The 16,612-nt window shown below is 44.5% G+C and overlaps 1 protein-coding gene across 1 annotated transcript; it reads left to right on the plus strand.

Moving 5' to 3' along the window:
- Positions 1-9,781: 9,781 nt before the first annotated feature.
- Positions 9,782-16,314, plus strand: fh (fumarate hydratase). Its single transcript, XM_060036356.1, has 10 exons — positions 9,782-10,013; positions 10,967-11,098; positions 11,414-11,524; positions 11,667-11,843; positions 12,354-12,536; positions 13,107-13,272; positions 13,833-14,036; positions 14,477-14,604; positions 14,718-14,871; positions 15,788-16,314. Exons 1-10 carry the CDS (start codon positions 9,894-9,896, stop codon positions 15,928-15,930), a joined length of 1,518 nt encoding a protein of 505 aa, XP_059892339.1. The 5' UTR covers positions 9,782-9,893; the 3' UTR covers positions 15,931-16,314.
- Positions 16,315-16,612: the final 298 nt, after the last annotated feature.

Below are 16,612 nucleotides of genomic sequence, written 5' to 3' on the forward strand. Positions count from 1 at the left end.
AAACAAATGGATCATAATAAACAATACTACTAATTTCCTGTTTTTAGGCTAAAGCAAACATGTTTATTAACCATGTGTTGATCAAAAGCCTTAATGTTATATCCAGATATCAGCTTTAGTATAAATGGTATAAGTCATTATCTGGGCTCATACGGTAGCCGGCCGGGGTGATTAACTCATCATTTGAATGTTTGATGTTTGCTGGGGGGTGGATACCCTCGCTATCTGCCCGGTTATCAGACAGCCGATGAACGTGAGTCACTTTAATAGCTCACCTAATAGATCTGTATTCCCTGCGGAGCGTTTCCCCAAACCGGTTAAACAGTAACTCTACTTCTCTCTCTCTCTAAAGTCGTCCAGCGTGGGTCACTGCCCGCTCCTATTTCATCAGACCCTGATAGGCCCATGGCAGACCCTTGATAGGGGACCCATACATCCATCCCATTCAATGCCACATTTCGATCTGCAGCGCGTCTTGGAGAACTTTCTAACGGCTATAGTTCAGATAAACGGAGCGCAGAGTCAACAGGGCAGGAGCCGCCTGGCGACACATCCCCACACATGAAAGAGAAGCTTCACAGCTAATATTTAGACTGGGGCAATCATTGCAGGCCATTGATCGGCCAGCAGCAACCCCGTCCAGAGCTGGTGATAACTGGGCAGAGGACCGCTTATCAACTCTCTTTGTTCAGACATCTTCCTCCTTTACCTGGCGCCGACAATATCTCACATGTCCTCATCAATTCACAACAATGTAAAATCAGGTAGAGTGGCAATATTTGTCCAAATATATTGGTGCCATTTATTTTCATATGTATATATATATATATATATATATATATATATATATATATATATATAGGTGCTATTTGCTTTCATATATATATTTGTATAAATTCAAAAGCAATAGGTTGGTAAGCCCTGTCATAGTTCTAATAACTTTAGCCATCATATCACAGCCCATGGATGCTCCCTAGTAGTTGTAGGTTTCAAACAAAGGTTTCAAACATAATAACATGTAATAATGCAATAAGAACATACACGCAATAATAATATAATTACAAATGTTCTGATTGCTTTGAAACAAAAGCAAAGCAAAGGTGGATATGAGTGAAAAACACAGCACACCTTACACCATTTTCTAAAAAGTCGTTGCTATATGGCTGTAGCAATAGAACATTTTTGAAGAACAGATTATCTTTAAAATGCTAATTTGCCACTAATTAAATTGAGTGTAAATGCAACAATAAGCGGCTGATTAGCGCCCCCTATTGGATCGATTGCAGGGCAGTATCTTAATTATGATCAGGACCCCTGGTGCTTCATCCTCATGGAGAGACAATACTGCCGCCACATAATATCTGCTCACCGTTTGACAGTTGGCAAAGCACCAACTTTTTTGATATTCATCCATATGTCACAAATTAATGAAATATATTTTACATTTGTATGCATAATTATAAATAATCGCTGTCTTTGTGAATAAAACGTCTATATCTGAATTAGAACAGCAAAATAACTATGTTATGTGTCTCTATAGGCGACACACTTTTTTCTTGCATCTAGGCCTATTTTAAAAGTACAATATTTAACCAAAGTATTGTACTATTTGTGAAGATTGGTATTCAGAATAGGGAAACATGCTAAATACTTTCATCTCCGACAACATGACACAGCCAGTATGGTCACTATAATCATCTGCTCCGACCTGTGTGTTCTGATTCACTTACCCCGGGTGGCCAGATATTAAACATATTGGCACACATACAGACTACAGCAAGCTAAATGGATAAACTGAGATTAAGCCGGATTCAACCTGCCCTAAATAGCCTTATCATATTTCTAAGAAGCTCCATGAGCAGAGCCGGCCTAAACAGTACTGGTACATCGTGGAGCTGCATTAGAAAGATAGAGACAGCTTTGAGCCAGGAAGGATTTCAAGACAGATGCAACTTGAGCTGGTTTATAATTTGTAGACAATCAATACATATATAAACCTATACATTGGCTTATCGTCAAAGTGTATTGCTCGTCGTCCCTTTTCATTGTTAAAATAGAAAAATTGCACTTGTTTCAAAACATAATGTTGAGCTAGGCTCGTCTTGAGCTCGTTTTCGTCCAGGGCCCTCAACTTGGCAACCCGCATGAGCTCGGACCCCAGTAACCATTTTAAAACGCTTGTCCTCATGTTAATACTGCTCCTTTAATCACTCTTTTTCTTTCACTCATGTTGTCTCTATGCATGCATATAGAATTTCCTCAAAAGCCTATTTTTCTAAAAGACTTATGGACCACTTTTCTAATTCAATGGCCCTGAAACCAGTCCTATTAGTCAAGATAAACCAGTAGACATGTGGTCAGAGACCGGCCAAAGGGGGCGCTACAGTCACTGATTGAACACCACCACAGTAATATGAATATATGAACCACAGTTTGACTTATTGTCATGACGTTGGTGTCAGATGATGCAGCTTTTTGTGGCATATCTACAAATATGCAGTAAGACACAAGTGCTTTCATCAATCACACCTTTTCAACCTTTTCCTAAAGCGAGTCTTCAAATTCCATCAAACTTGCTCTTAAGACTCTTTGGACTGCTATTAGTCTCAATAAATTCCAAATAAAGAATTCCAAATGCCACAGCTTGAAACACATTGGCCACGCCCACTGCATGCAAACAAGCAGGCCAATGTACACGTCACCTACATTTTTGGAATCAGCATGAAATATTATGTTATAAACTGCTTTGGTCAGAAGAAGGATACATCTCATGACTACCAAAGGCCAATGAGTGCACCACAGGACTGGCAAAAGGCAGGACATTGGAAGGATCAACATGTCATTCATTTAACAGAGGGAAAAGAGGGAGGGGCAGAGAAACGTTGGACCGCCCCATGGTTTCAATTCTCCACCATTCACATCCCATTTCTCTGGTGACACAAAAAGCACCAACACAACACTTTCAAGCGTTCACTTCTATAATGAAAATTGTATAATGTCTAAATGTATTCAGTCCCGTTGCTCGGAGAGAATTCTTCCTTCTTGTATCTCAGCTGCCTCTCTCCTTCTGTATATTGATGGTTTTCTTAAGCCAGTTACTCTGATGGGCAGTAGGGCTCTGCTGGGTGATTCCCTGTGGACCCCAGCCGGCACAGGTTGGGCTTCCTCTGCTAACACTTCTTGGGATTCAGGGCCTTGGGCCTCTAATAATAGTTAAATCTCCTAACCATTATGCCTCCTTTACTTAACCTTTGGTGAAAACGTCATCGCGTCAAGGAGAGATGAAAACGTGCTTCCTTTGAACATAGGAAAAGACAGCACTGTTTTCTTTTGTTGGAGTCCCATTTTCCGAAGCTTGGACTACAACAAGCGCTCTTTCGATCCGTGCCTTCTTTTCAATCAGGTTATTGCCAACAGGGAGAATCACTTAGGTCTGACTTGGCCAACGGGAATATTTTAGGCCAGTTGAATCCTAATTCACATGTGAAAAAAAAGAGGCTGAATTTATGTTGATGTTGAAATTGTGTGCTTACTAACCAGCAATATATTGATTCATTTCGATTCAAATAATATGTTTCTTGAAATGGTATCCATTAATATAAATTTTATTTTCTTCTCTTCTCTTCTTCTGCTTTACCGCGTCTCTCATGCGTCTTCGCGTAGAGTTGGTAAACTTCGTTGGTGGACTGTTTCTTTAAATATTGCCGCCATAAAGGATTATGGGATACCAATATCTCCTTTCCTTTCGTAAAGGTTGGTCAGGAGTAACCTATGCCAAAGGAGGGTTAAAGGATGCATCGAGACACCTTTCCTATAAGCATTTTTAGAATTCGTACTACCTTTCTTCCAGGTACTTCCGGGTCATCTTGTTAGAAAAGGAAATTTCCTATGCAAAAAAGAGAATCTGTAGAGGCCCCTTGTGTTTTACTTTAAACTGTAATGACCCTGGGGTTGTGATGATCCAACAGCTATCAGCCTACTGTTACTACGCTTTCCCTATTGATGCTACATGCTGGACACCGCTTATTGCTGTATATTATATTATTATTAAAAAAAAATGGATACAGTTATTAGTTGAGTGCTGCATGCAGCGCTCAACTATTGTTGTTCTTAGGTTTTATTAGGTGAGTGCTGCATGCAGCACTCAACTATTGTTCTTCATAAATTGTATTCTTTCTTTCTTTCTTTCTTTCTTTCTTTCTTTCTTTCTTTCTTTCTTTCTTTCTTTCTTTCTTTCTTTCTTTCTTTCTTTCTTTCTTTCTTTCTTTCTTTCTTTCTTTCTTTCTTTCTTATTATTCTCTACAAACTTTGGGACCTATCTCCTTCCTAAATTTTTCACCTATAGAGATTTTAAAATTTTGAGAATAGCTTTGAATCACGCACTTCTTTTAAGATTTTTAAAATATTTTATACTTTTTAAGATATTCTACTTTTAAAATACACATTTTTTTAACATGGAAGTCAACGGCGGAGCCGTCCTCCCATTACTTCAACTGTTTACGACCTAACTAAATCATTTTCAACCGCTTACCTTCGTTCAAACCATTTAACAAATCTGCACACTTGTATCTTCAATGATAAATTGAAAATTGAAAAAGAAATTTCGATATCATTTAAGCTTTCATCAGAATCACAGTTTTAGTTTCATACCGGCTTCGTTTTCAGTTGGTCTCATTGATTTAAGTTGACGCTGGAGCGTGAGAACCAGAGCGATAGATATAACAGAGTGGCGACACTTCCATTGGACTTCGTTGTAGCGTTTTTTGCCGCCTACTTCCGGGGTATGGAGCCTCGCATGGTTCCAAAACATCCATTTACGGCAGGGGTTCTCAAAGTTTTGACAGCTGAGGGCCAATTTAGGAACCCAAAATTTGACTGAGGCCAAAGGAAAAAAAAATTGGCGGGAAACGCCGTCAGCATCCCAGTGGTGAAAAAGAACATTGCACCGTGGACCTATGGGAGTGAGGTTAAGTGAGGTCTAAATCACAAAACCGAGGTTCATCCTTTCAAAGTAATGTACAGTTGGATTAAAAATAACAAATGTAACAGGATTTAATTGAAAGCTAGAGAGAGTCGACTTTTCTCTTGATATTTATTTATTTTTGTTTAAATTAATATTGATATAATAATAATAATTGTAAAAAAATTACATCTGTATGTCATTGCGGGCCCCCAGGAATGTTTCTGCGGGCCGCACTTTGAGAACCAATGATTTACTGCGTAGGAGATCATTCATTTCCATTGCTGGCCATTGAGTAATTTCTGAGGTAAGTGCATTAAATAGCTACCTCTTTTGAATTGTCAACTGTCTATATTTTATCAGAGGCCCTTTATGATGCATATACTGATATTTATTTGTAAATGCACAGCGTAATTATGCATATTTTTTTCTTTGTAGAAGACAGATTGCCTGCTAGTTTGTTAGCTCGACTTCGCCATCTGTGAAGGTATCAATCAATTTACCGGGGGTAAATTGATTAAATTGCTACCTCTTTTGAATTGTCAACTCTCTATATTATATCAGAGTGCCTTTATGATGCATAGACTGATCTTTATTTGAATGTGCACAGCGTAATTATATATATTTTTTATCTTGGTAGACGACCGATTTTCAGTCATTGCCTGCTAGTTCGTCAGCTCGATTTCACCAGCTGTGAAGGTATCACTGCACCAGAAGTTAAGTAGTGAATCTCTGACAACTTTTATTTAGTTAGTTATTGATGTAGGATTACTAGGATCAATAAGGTTGATTAACGACGGGTTTAATCTGCTGAACCTGACGGTGTGAGCTACGGTGTTGGAGTACTATATGTGTCTGATGCTATAGCTAGAAGAAATAAGGTTGCTTTTGTTTAATTAAACCCTTGAAAAGGCTGTTGGATTACGTATATGAACAGAAATTATTCCACACAAAAAATATAAGCCATAATGACGAGCTTTCAAATGTTATTACACAGACAGTAGTGTCATTCTTTTTTTTCATAATGTAAGCTTCTGTCCACCCCTTCCCAAACTTGGCAGCAATTTGGCCATGTGTGGGGAAACTCATTGACCAACAGGCTATCAAGGTCTTGTCTGATTATTTTCACTCTCCTGCAGGTGGTGGCTGCTGGTGCTGGTGGCGGCGGCTGCTGCTGCTGCTGATGGTGTATGCGGCTGATGGTGTATGCGGTTGTCACGCTCCGATAAGGAGACAGACAGGAAGTGAACCCAGAAGCACGACTCAAGACAGGGGATGCGAAAGTTCAAGTTTACTTCATTTAAGTAGGCAAGGGGTCGTAACGGGAAGGCAGACAGATAGGCAGGGAGCCGGGGGCGGACGAGTCGACCGTCCGGTTGGGGACCGAAGGTCGACAGGAGATCAGACAGGCGATGGTTCGGCAACGGGCAGGCAGGCAGAGGTTCGACGACAGGTGGGAGGTCGGACAAGCGACGGGTCGGTAACAGGCAGGCAGACAGGATCTCGGCGACAGGCGGATGGTCGGGCGGGCAAGGATTCGGTAACCGTAAGCAGACAGGATCGACAGGGACTAGGCATCAGGCAAGGAGGTCAGACAAGCGAGAGAACGGCAACAGGCAGGCAGGCAGATATGAGATACACGGAGATAGAGAATGCGGGAAAGCTCAGTCAAGACTAGAGACGATCTGGCAGAGACTGGTTGGGGGCAGAGGGTTAATATAGAGGGAACACAGGTGAGGATGGTTGGGTTGATTAGGGAATTGCAGGGTGAATGGGAAACTCAGGAACGGATCATGACAGTGGCTGATGGTGGATGCTGCTGATGGTGGATGCTGATGGCGGTGGCTGCTGCTACTGGTGGCTTGAGCTGGCTGGTGCCGGCAAACACTGCTGCTGCCGGCAAACACTGCTGCTGCAGGTCGCTGCTGCTTGAGGCGATGGCTGCATGAGCTGGCTGGTGGTGGCGAAGGATGGTGGTGTCGACTTCTGCTGCTAGTGGTGGCGGCTTGTGCTGGCGATGGCTGTTGGTGGCAGCGGCAACTGCTGCGATTGTTGTCCTTCCTTCCGACCTGATGCACTCTACTATCCTTAACCTCAGCCTGATGTATGTGGGGTATCTTCTTTGTTTATTAATAACTTATAATATTCCTCCCTGTTCCTTCACTTTGTTCTTGTTTTACAAGTTAGATATACACACACACCTGTTTACACATTTGTTGTTCTTGTTCCACACAAGACTAACATTGTTTTATTTATTGATACCTCCCGGCTCTACTTTGCTGTTCTTGGTCACTCTTACTGTATGTTTGCTTCAGTGTTCTTAGTCCTTGTTCCCACTTGTTTTTAGTTCCACAAACCTCAGCCAGATATATGTGGAGAGGATTTTTTTCTAAACAATCAGCATCTCAAACACTCGGCCCAGCTTTACATGGTGCATCCTCCTTTGCAGCGGCAGATGTTAGGCAGAGGGTTTTATTACCAGTGGTCCATTTTACTTTTATTGCTTTTTTAATTTTCTCCTTTCCTCACCGTATTCCTCTCTTGTTAACACACTTATATATACAATAATTATCCCTGTTCCTTCACTTTGTTCTTGTTTTTCAAGTTGGATACACACACACACACACACGCACATACACTATTGTTGTCTCACCCATTGTTTAATAAAAAATATACTATTTAATACATCCAACATTGAGTTGTTATTCTTTAATATATGTGATACTTTTAATGGCTTAGTCTTAAAAGTATCATTGTTGTGTGGTCAGCTCCTGCCTCATCAGAAGAAGTTGCCTGGAAACTAAATGCTAAATGGACTGTTCTCTGCTTTCTCAATCGCTCTCTGACCACGGGTAAGTGAATCGGAATTACAAGCAAAATCAAGAAATTCCAATACTCCAGTTGCGCAAAAATTAACATCTTGAATCTTCTTTGATCTCAGAACAGATGTAGTAAGGTTAAAGGCACCCAGTGCAACTTTATGTAAACATTCAATGAAAAATAAACATTCAATTTCTAGTCTTTTTTACACGTAGTAAGTTTCAATAATTCCATACCATTACATATCGACATTCAAGGAGCAAAGATGAGACGTCGTTGTGTGGTGAGAACTGATAGAAAATCGTAAACAACAACAATCGCCGGTGGGGAGAAGCCATTTTTCCATTGACTGGAAGCCTGCTTTATTTATTGTAGGTTACAAAAAATAAAGAAAATGGCGGCATTGTTGTTGTTATCGATTTTGTATCAGTTCTCACCACACAACGACGTCTCATCTTTGCTGCTTAAATGTCGGTATGTAATGGTATGGAGTTATTGAAACTTACTACGTGTAAAAAAGACTAGAAATTGAATGTTTATTTTTAAGCCTCGAAAGTTGCACTGGGTGCCTTTAAGCCACTAAAGTCAGTAGCCTAGTGCTACACATGCTTACAGGAACGTGAAGCTTTCCCTCAAACTTAAAAACGTAAGTACCACTCCAAATGTAAAACTGACATTTACAAATATGCAACAATAGTCAGAAAAGTACATTTTTTATTTATTTTTTATTTATATTTACCATTCAACATTGCAATCGCTGCTGTCTGTCCCATTGAAGAACACGGCAGCGCGGCGTGTTTTGGAACTATACCGGCTTACCTGAACCACGTGACCACCCTGCCGGTTGGTCTACTTTTGGAGGACGTTACTTCAGGCGTTGACGCCAGATTGGGCGTTTTTTCCCGCTCTATTGGGCCTCTTTTACACACCAGCTCGCTCTTCTCTTAAAGACAGACACACACGCACGCACACACGCACACACACGCACACACACACGCACGCACGCACGCGCACACACACACACACACACACACACACACACACACACACACACACACACACACACACACACACACACACACAGACACAGACACTCACACTCACACTCACACACACACACACACACACACACACACACACACACACACACACACACACACACACACACACACATACCAGCGGTGCAGGGCAATTAATTTGATCTTTCTGATTCTTCAGTTCAATTAATTTTACAATTCTGCATTTTTAGCAAAGTTTATGCGCTTTTCATTCAGCTGTCACTTTATTTGTTTCCAATCATTTACATTTTCTTAAATGGTGTGCATGTTTACATTGTTTACTCCATTTAGACTTTTGAACTTTTGTTCAAATCCCTTCACTTGATATAAGAGGTTGAAATATTTTCAACCTCACTTTGTACTACAGCACTCATCGCATTTTCTCCAGGAAATGCATTTTCTAGTTTATTATTATTGCATATTTCTGTGATATTATTTTTATTTCAACCAACGTCCTATTATCGATGATGTGGTAAATGGGAATCTTTCAAATACATAGTAATGTAATTTAACCAAAAACGAGTATGACGGATAAATAAACACATCTATAGTTGATCCCGGGAGGAACATTATTATACATATTAATGTCTGGCGTGACTTTTGTTATTGCTTTGTAGACCAATTTATTTATTGCTATGCTGACATATTCTTTATTGATATATAGACCTGTTCATCGATTTATATGAAGACCTATTTATTGATTGATATGTAGACCTATTTATTTATTGCTATTTAGACCTGTTTATTTATTGTTATTTAAACCTGTATATTTATTGATATTGGAACCTATTTATTTACTAACATGAATACCTATTTATTTCTAAGTAGACCTATTTATTAACTTTTACGTGTATCTATTTATTTATTGATATGTCTATTTATCCGACCTAAACGGATGCCTCGTGAGCATTTAACACGTGACGTAGCACCAAACCTGTGCTGCTTTTAATTAACTCCGGCCGTATTGTTCCGTTGATATGTTTCCGCCCCTCAAAGACAGAGTGTGGTTGGTTTACTAAGGTTCCGCCCTCATCTTGTACCGGACGCAGCTCGCCATGTACCGCTCTCTGCGAAGCGTTCAGCGGTTCAGCTGCAGCACCGTGTCCCTGCATAGACCCCTCACCAGGATAAGGACCAGGTCTGTCGTTGGAGCGGCCGTCACCCCCTGCAGAATGGTAGGTTTTAATACTTTATATATTCAGTTAGCCCCAATGACCTTAATAGCAATAGCTTAGCCGTATGGAACGAGTTACTGGTCACACTATAACTATATAACCCGCTGTGTGTGTGTGTGTGTGGTCAGACGCGTTTCTGAGTGACTCCTATTCCCCTAGTGGTTTCGTCGCCATATGTACCCAAATTAGCTATTGTAGTCGGATGATATCACTGCTGGGGTCTGTCATCAGTTAGCATCTCCGTGCCTAGACCAGAGGTCAAAGTCAGGTTTATGAAAACCTCTTCTTCAGCTGAGCTACACCGAGCTTACTGTTAGTTCCGTTCTGGTTCGGTCCATCCGTGGTTCGGATTGTTTGATACATGCCGTCAAGAACCTGGAGACACACTACTTTATCAATATGCATGGTTGGCGGCCAGGCAGGGCAAGGGTGGGTTTGGGAAGTGTCAACGCCCTTTAGACCTCAAAAACACTTTAGACCTCAAGTCCCCTTTAGACCTCAAGCCCCCCTTTAGACCTCAAGCCCCCCTTTAGACCTCAAGCCCCCCTTTAGACCTCAAGCCCCCTTTAGACCTCAAACACACTTTAGTCCTCAAACACACTTTAGACCTCAAGCCCCTTTAGACCTCAAACATACTTTAGACCTCAAGCCCCCTTTAGACCTCAAACACACTTTAGACCTCAAACACACTTTAGACCTCAAACACACTTTAGACCTCAAACACACTTTAGACCTCAAACACACTTTAGAACTCAATCACACTTTAGACCTCAAATACACTTTAGACCTCAAGCCCCCTTTAGACCTCAAACACACTTTAGACCTCAAACACACTTTTGACCTCAAATAACTATATAATGTTGCGCATGTGATGCATGCACATTGTACAGCTCATGACCAATGCACTTTTTGCTGTCTACTTCTTCCCGTCCTTTATGTGTTGGTACGTACAGGCCAGTTCAGAGTATAGGATTGAGGCGGACACCTTTGGGGAGCTGAAAGTCCCGGTGGATAAGTACTATGGCGCCCAGACGGTCCGATCCACCATGAACTTCAAGATAGGGGGTCCATCTGAGAGGATGCCCGTAAGTTTGGAGACTAATGATTGTTACTCTACACTGTTTTGATAATATATCCACAATATCTGTATGTTTCAACCCTGATCTTTTCAAAAATTAAGATACAGACCAAATGTTGTGTAGACAAATATGAACCCACTGCCTACACAAATATAAGTGGAAATATTTGTGTCTTCTTTCTTTGTTTTATTTACTTTTCCAAAGACAATGTCCACAGGAAAAACGACTTGTTGGGGGAAGGGACAGCTTTAATATTGGGGCTTCAAAATATGTTTTTCCCCCATGATTTATTGTTTGTGCACTACCTGCTGTACCTCTCAGATCCAGGTCATCCAGGCCTTTGGGGTCCTGAAGAGAGCCGCAGCAGAGGTGAACAAGGACTATGGCCTGGACCCCAAGATTGCTGATGCCATCATCCTGGCTGCAGATGAGGTAGAGCAGCTTCACAGACCAATCACAGACATAAATAAATAAGGAAGTCAAACCGCCATGGGCACGAACGTGCACAACCTGGTATATTTATCTGGAGGAATATAGTGAGCACCACCCCCTGAGCTCTGTCTGCGGTCCCCAGGTAGCATCAGGTAAACTGGACGAGCATTTCCCCCTGGTGGTGTGGCAGACGGGCTCGGGCACTCAGAGCAACATGAACGTCAACGAGGTGATCAGCAACAGAGCCATCGAGATCCTCGGAGGGAAGCTGGGAAGCAAAGACCCCGTCCACCCCAATGACCACGTGAACAAGAGCCAGGTAACACTCTTCAAACACACACTGAGCTCTCACCCCCTGCAGCGACAGTTGACTGTATGAATCAAGAGGCCCTCGTGTATCATTCCTATTTGTTGAACTGCATGAGATCAGCTAGTTGTAGATCCACTGTTGTCGTCTCTGGACCTTTTTGTATTTGTGAACTGTACTTCTTATTGTTTAACTTGGAGGTCCTCCTGGCCATAGATGTAGGAGACCAATATGGGATCTTCGCACAGATGAACGCCCCAAAGCTTCTACATAATAGATATCCTAATAAAGATCAAGATGTCAATGTAGCTATGATTATAGATTATAAAAATGTTGTAACTATTGCTTTGTCTTCTTGTTCTTTGCTACAACTTGGATCATAGTTTCGAGACGATGCCTGGTCATATGTTATACATTGTAGCAGTTAATTTTACATATGTGAAGAAGAAGAGCCCTAATGTTTTCTTGACTATTTCCCCGGTTCCACACACGGTGAACCCATCGGTTGTGTGCCTGTTCCAGAGCTCCAACGACACCTTCCCGACGGCCATGCACATCGCTGCGGCCACCGAGGTCCACACGGTGCTGCTGCCGGGCCTGCAGGCGCTCCACGACGCACTGGCCGCCAAGGCCGACGAGTTCAAAGACATCATCAAGATCGGACGCACGCACACGCAGGACGCCGTGCCCCTCTCCCTCGGACAGGTAGCGCCCCCCCGAGAGCCCAGCGGCCCCCCGAGAGCCCAGCGGCCCCCCGAGAGCCCAGCGGCCCCTTTGGCTTCTCCAGGATACTGTTGTGGTTTGAGCAGGCAGCCCAGCATCTCCATGACAAGCGGGCTTCCCGCTTGAAGGGGGTCTTTAACTGCTGGCGCGCTTGTCTTGACACGACCACACACACACACACACACACCTTTCACTCATGAACCCCGGAGGATCTCTGGAGATAAGTAGATATCAGAGACGAGTTCACACATCCTGGAGCTGCTCCCTCTACTTCAGGCGAGGCGAGGGGCGGGGCCTGGGTGGAGAGTTTAACTGTTTGGCAAGCAAATATAGTTTCAACTAAAATCATGGTGAAAGTCTTCTATCTCAACCTTTTTAGTAGCCTTTTGTAGGAGCGAATGAACAAATGACCAGGAACTTGAGAGACAACATGTGTGTGTGTGTGTGTGTGTGTGTGTGTGTGTGTGTGTGTGTGTGTGTGTGTGTGTGTGTGTGTGTGTGTGTGTGTGTGTGTGTGTGTGTGTGTGTGTGTGTGTGTGTGTGTGTGTGCAGGAGTTCAGCGGCTACGTGCAGCAGGTGAAGTACAGCATGGCCCGGATCAGGGCGGCCATGCCCCGGGTGTACGAGCTGGCGGCGGGCGGCACAGCAGTCGGCACGGGGCTCAACACACGCATCGGCTTCGCCGAGAAGGTGGCCGACACTGTGGCCTCCCTCACAGGCAAGCCACGCTCCCAGGGGGCAGGACCCTCTGGTCTAGACAGAAATGTTCCCCGTCCAGACCCTTCCTATGTCCTGGCAATGAGAGGGTAGCGGTACTAGTCTGACCCTAGTCCCCCCAGGGTGACAGCAGGTGTGTGACAGAGTGAGTCCCCCCAGGGTGACAGCAGGTGTGTGACAGAGTGAGTCCCCCCATGGTGACAGCCGGTGTGTGACAGAGTGAGTCCCCCCTGGGTGACAGCAGGTGTGTGACAGAGTGAGTCCCCCCAGGGTGACAGCAGGTGTGTGACAGAGTGAGTCCCCCCAGGGTGACAGCAGGTGTGTGACAGAGTGAGTCCCCCCTGGGTGACAGCAGGTGTGTGACAGAGTGAGTCCCCCCTGGGTGACAGCCGGTGTGTGACAGAGTGAGTCCCCCCTGGGTGACAGCCGGTGTGTGACAGAGTGAGTCCCCCCATGGTGACAGCCGGTGTGTGACAGAGTGAGTCCCCCCTGGGTGACAGTCGGTGTGTGACAGAGTGAGTCCCCCCTGGGTGACAGCAGGTGTGTGTCCCGTCTCCGCAGGCTTGCCCTTCATTACGGCCCCCAACAAGTTTGAGGCGCTGGCGGCCCATGACGCGCTGGTGGAGCTGAGCGGGGCGCTGAACACGGTGGCCGTCAGCATGATGAAGATCGCCAACGACGTGCGCTTCCTGGGCTCTGGCCCGCGCTCCGGCCTGGGGGAGCTCATCCTGCCGGAGAACGAGCCGGGCAGCAGCATCATGCCAGGTCTGTTCCTTCTACTGCCCTACTGACACTGTAGGGAGACTGAAGGCAGCAGCATCAGGCCAGGTCTGTCCCTCTCCCTACTGCCCTACTGACACTGTAGGGAGCCTGAAGGGCATGGCTGTCCCTCAGCTGTTGGAGTGGATCCGTTTCGTGCGTCAGCCTCTGTTATTTAGATTTACTCCGGACAAATTTCTGCCCAATCGGGGCATCTCTTCCCTGATGAAATATATCCACACACACAGACACAGACAGACACATACAGACAGCGACAGACGCATACACACACATTGGCAGACACTCACTCACACAGTGGCTGTGTCCCTCTGCCTGTCCAGCTGTCGACATTTGGAGCAGTTTCAGATTACAAGTTGAGTTTTATTTTAGGGATGGCCTTTCCCTAACCCCTTGGGCCTGGTCTCTCCGTCACACACTGTGAGCAGGCAAGGTGAACCCCACCCAGTGCGAGGCCATGACCATGGTGGCAGCCCAGGTGATGGGGAACCACGTGGCCGTCACCATCGGAGGCAGCAACGGACACTTTGAGCTGAACGTCTTCAAACCCATGATGGTACAACACCTGAGTAGACCGGACCGGTGTCATGGACGCTCCACTTTCATTATACTTGGGTAACATTATTTTCTTTCTCTCGCTCGCCCTCTCTCGCTCACTCACACTCTCAGATCAAGAACGTGCTGAACTCGGCCCAGCTGCTGGGCCACGCCTCCGTCTCCTTCACCACCAATTGTGTGGTGGGCATCCAGGCCAACACGGTGCGCATCAACCAGCTGATGAACGACTCCCTCATGCTGGTGACCGCCCTTAACCCTCACATTGGTGAGTCCTCAGACCTCACAACACACACATTCTACAAGTTTATTACACGGGTCTTCTCAATGCCGCGGAACGCTCCGTTCACTTGGATGGGCCCTTCGCAACTTCCGGCGGTGAATTATATTTGATAATTCACCAACTATAATTGACCGCTGTCAAGGAAAAGAAAGGATTTTTTGCCTCTAATGACGTCTTTGGTATAACTCTGCAAGTAGTCCAGTAACTTGTCAACCCCAGCGTCTTCGGTTGCTAAGCGACGTCAATGTCTTTGGCAGACTATTTCTCTGCTGATCAACACAACGAATGCTGGTAACAAATAAATTGTAAAAAGACACACCATGTGAAGTTATTTTTTTTTATTTTGGCAAGTAGCCGTGTAATAAGCGGGATTATGTATAGAACGTCGCCAGTCATTATCGTAGGGGCTTATTCCCTCAGGGTGAAGCACGACACCTCCGCTGATCGGTGTCCTGTCCTGCATCAGTGTCCTGTTCGCCCTGTGGTTTGTTTACCATTAAAAGTGAAAGAAAATGTCGGTCGTGTGGGAGTATTTCACGGTCTCGGAGAAAGATCAGCGAAATGCAGTTTGTAAGACATGTTCCAGTGGCATTTCAAGAGGAGGAAGCATTAAACATGGAAACATCGGCCGCTGCTGTCTGTATGTCATCTTATTTTCCGATAGGCCGATGGCAGTCAACAACGCGAACATCGGCCATTACCGATGTTCGTCCGATACATCGGTGTATCCCTAATTATTATCAGATACATGTGGTACATTTCCCCCCTCTATAAACCATCTTAAAACCCTACTCACAAAACTCAGAACAGAGTTTTGTGAGCTTCCTGTCTTCCTGGAAGACGGGAAGCTCAGCTGCCCTGACTGCTGTGGTTCATGTATTACTGTATTCGCTCCCTCCAGGTTATGACAAAGCGGCCCAGATAGCGAAGACGGCCCACAAGAAGGGCACCACGCTGAAGGCCATGGCCGTGGAGCTGGGCTACGTCACCGAGGACCAGTTCGACCAGTGGGTGAGGCCCAGCGACATGCTCGGCCCCAAATAAACACCAGCACCGCCACCAGCACCGGCTCCCTGGAGAAACAAGAGCATCTGTAGGGGAATAGAAGTATCCAGTGGCCCTGGGAATGGGAGGTGGAGGTGGAGGGCAGAGCCAGGGAAGGAGGACACGGCCGGGGGGTTAATGTGCTTCAAGGACCTTTTGCCAATTCAACTCATCCCAACCTTTACAAAGCTCCCTTGTGATTCATGATGCTGACATTATGCTATAGCCAAAGAATAGCGCGACTTGTTCCAATATTACAGCAGGGATACCTGACGGTGTGTAAAGGGGAGATCCACACTACAGTTCAGGTCTGTCTGAGGGGTTCAGGACAGCTGGTGTCGGTTTCATTGCACATGTTTGTGTAAAATAAACAATTGAAACAGATGTACAGTGGTTTATGTCAAAGATGAACACCCAATATCCAACATTGTGGTTCTGAAAGAAACCTCGGGGACACATGGTTAGGGTTAGCCCTGGATCACTTCTGTTGTCCAGTCTTATAATCCTTCCTCATGTCTGTCGGTTTATAGGGACTTTATTTACCATTACAATAGTATTCATTATTGAGTTGCCAATAAACTGTGATGGATGTAAGTAAAGTGATGTTTAAATTAGCTTGCTGTAGTAAGTGAGTAATGGGTGTTACAGACTAACAAACGTATTTTTTGATTGACCTGAGAAG

Source organism: Gadus macrocephalus, chromosome 18 (genome assembly GCF_031168955.1).
Source record: "Gadus macrocephalus chromosome 18, ASM3116895v1".
NCBI classification, from domain to species: Eukaryota; Metazoa; Chordata; class Actinopteri; order Gadiformes; family Gadidae; genus Gadus; species Gadus macrocephalus.

What these genes read in the sequence shown, in the direction of transcription:
- fh (XM_060036356.1), top strand. Translation starts at nt 9,894, where the DNA reads ATGTACCGCTCTCTGCGAAGCGTTCAGCGGTTCAGCTGCAGCACCGTG. An exon ending in GTCCATCTGAGAGGATGCCC is followed by an intron (nt 11,099 to 11,413) that starts GTAAGTTTGGAG and finishes TGTACCTCTCAG; the next exon opens with ATCCAGGTCATCCAGGCCTT. An exon ending in ACGTCTTCAAACCCATGATG is followed by an intron (nt 14,605 to 14,717) that starts GTACAACACCTG and finishes TCACACTCTCAG; the next exon opens with ATCAAGAACGTGCTGAACTC.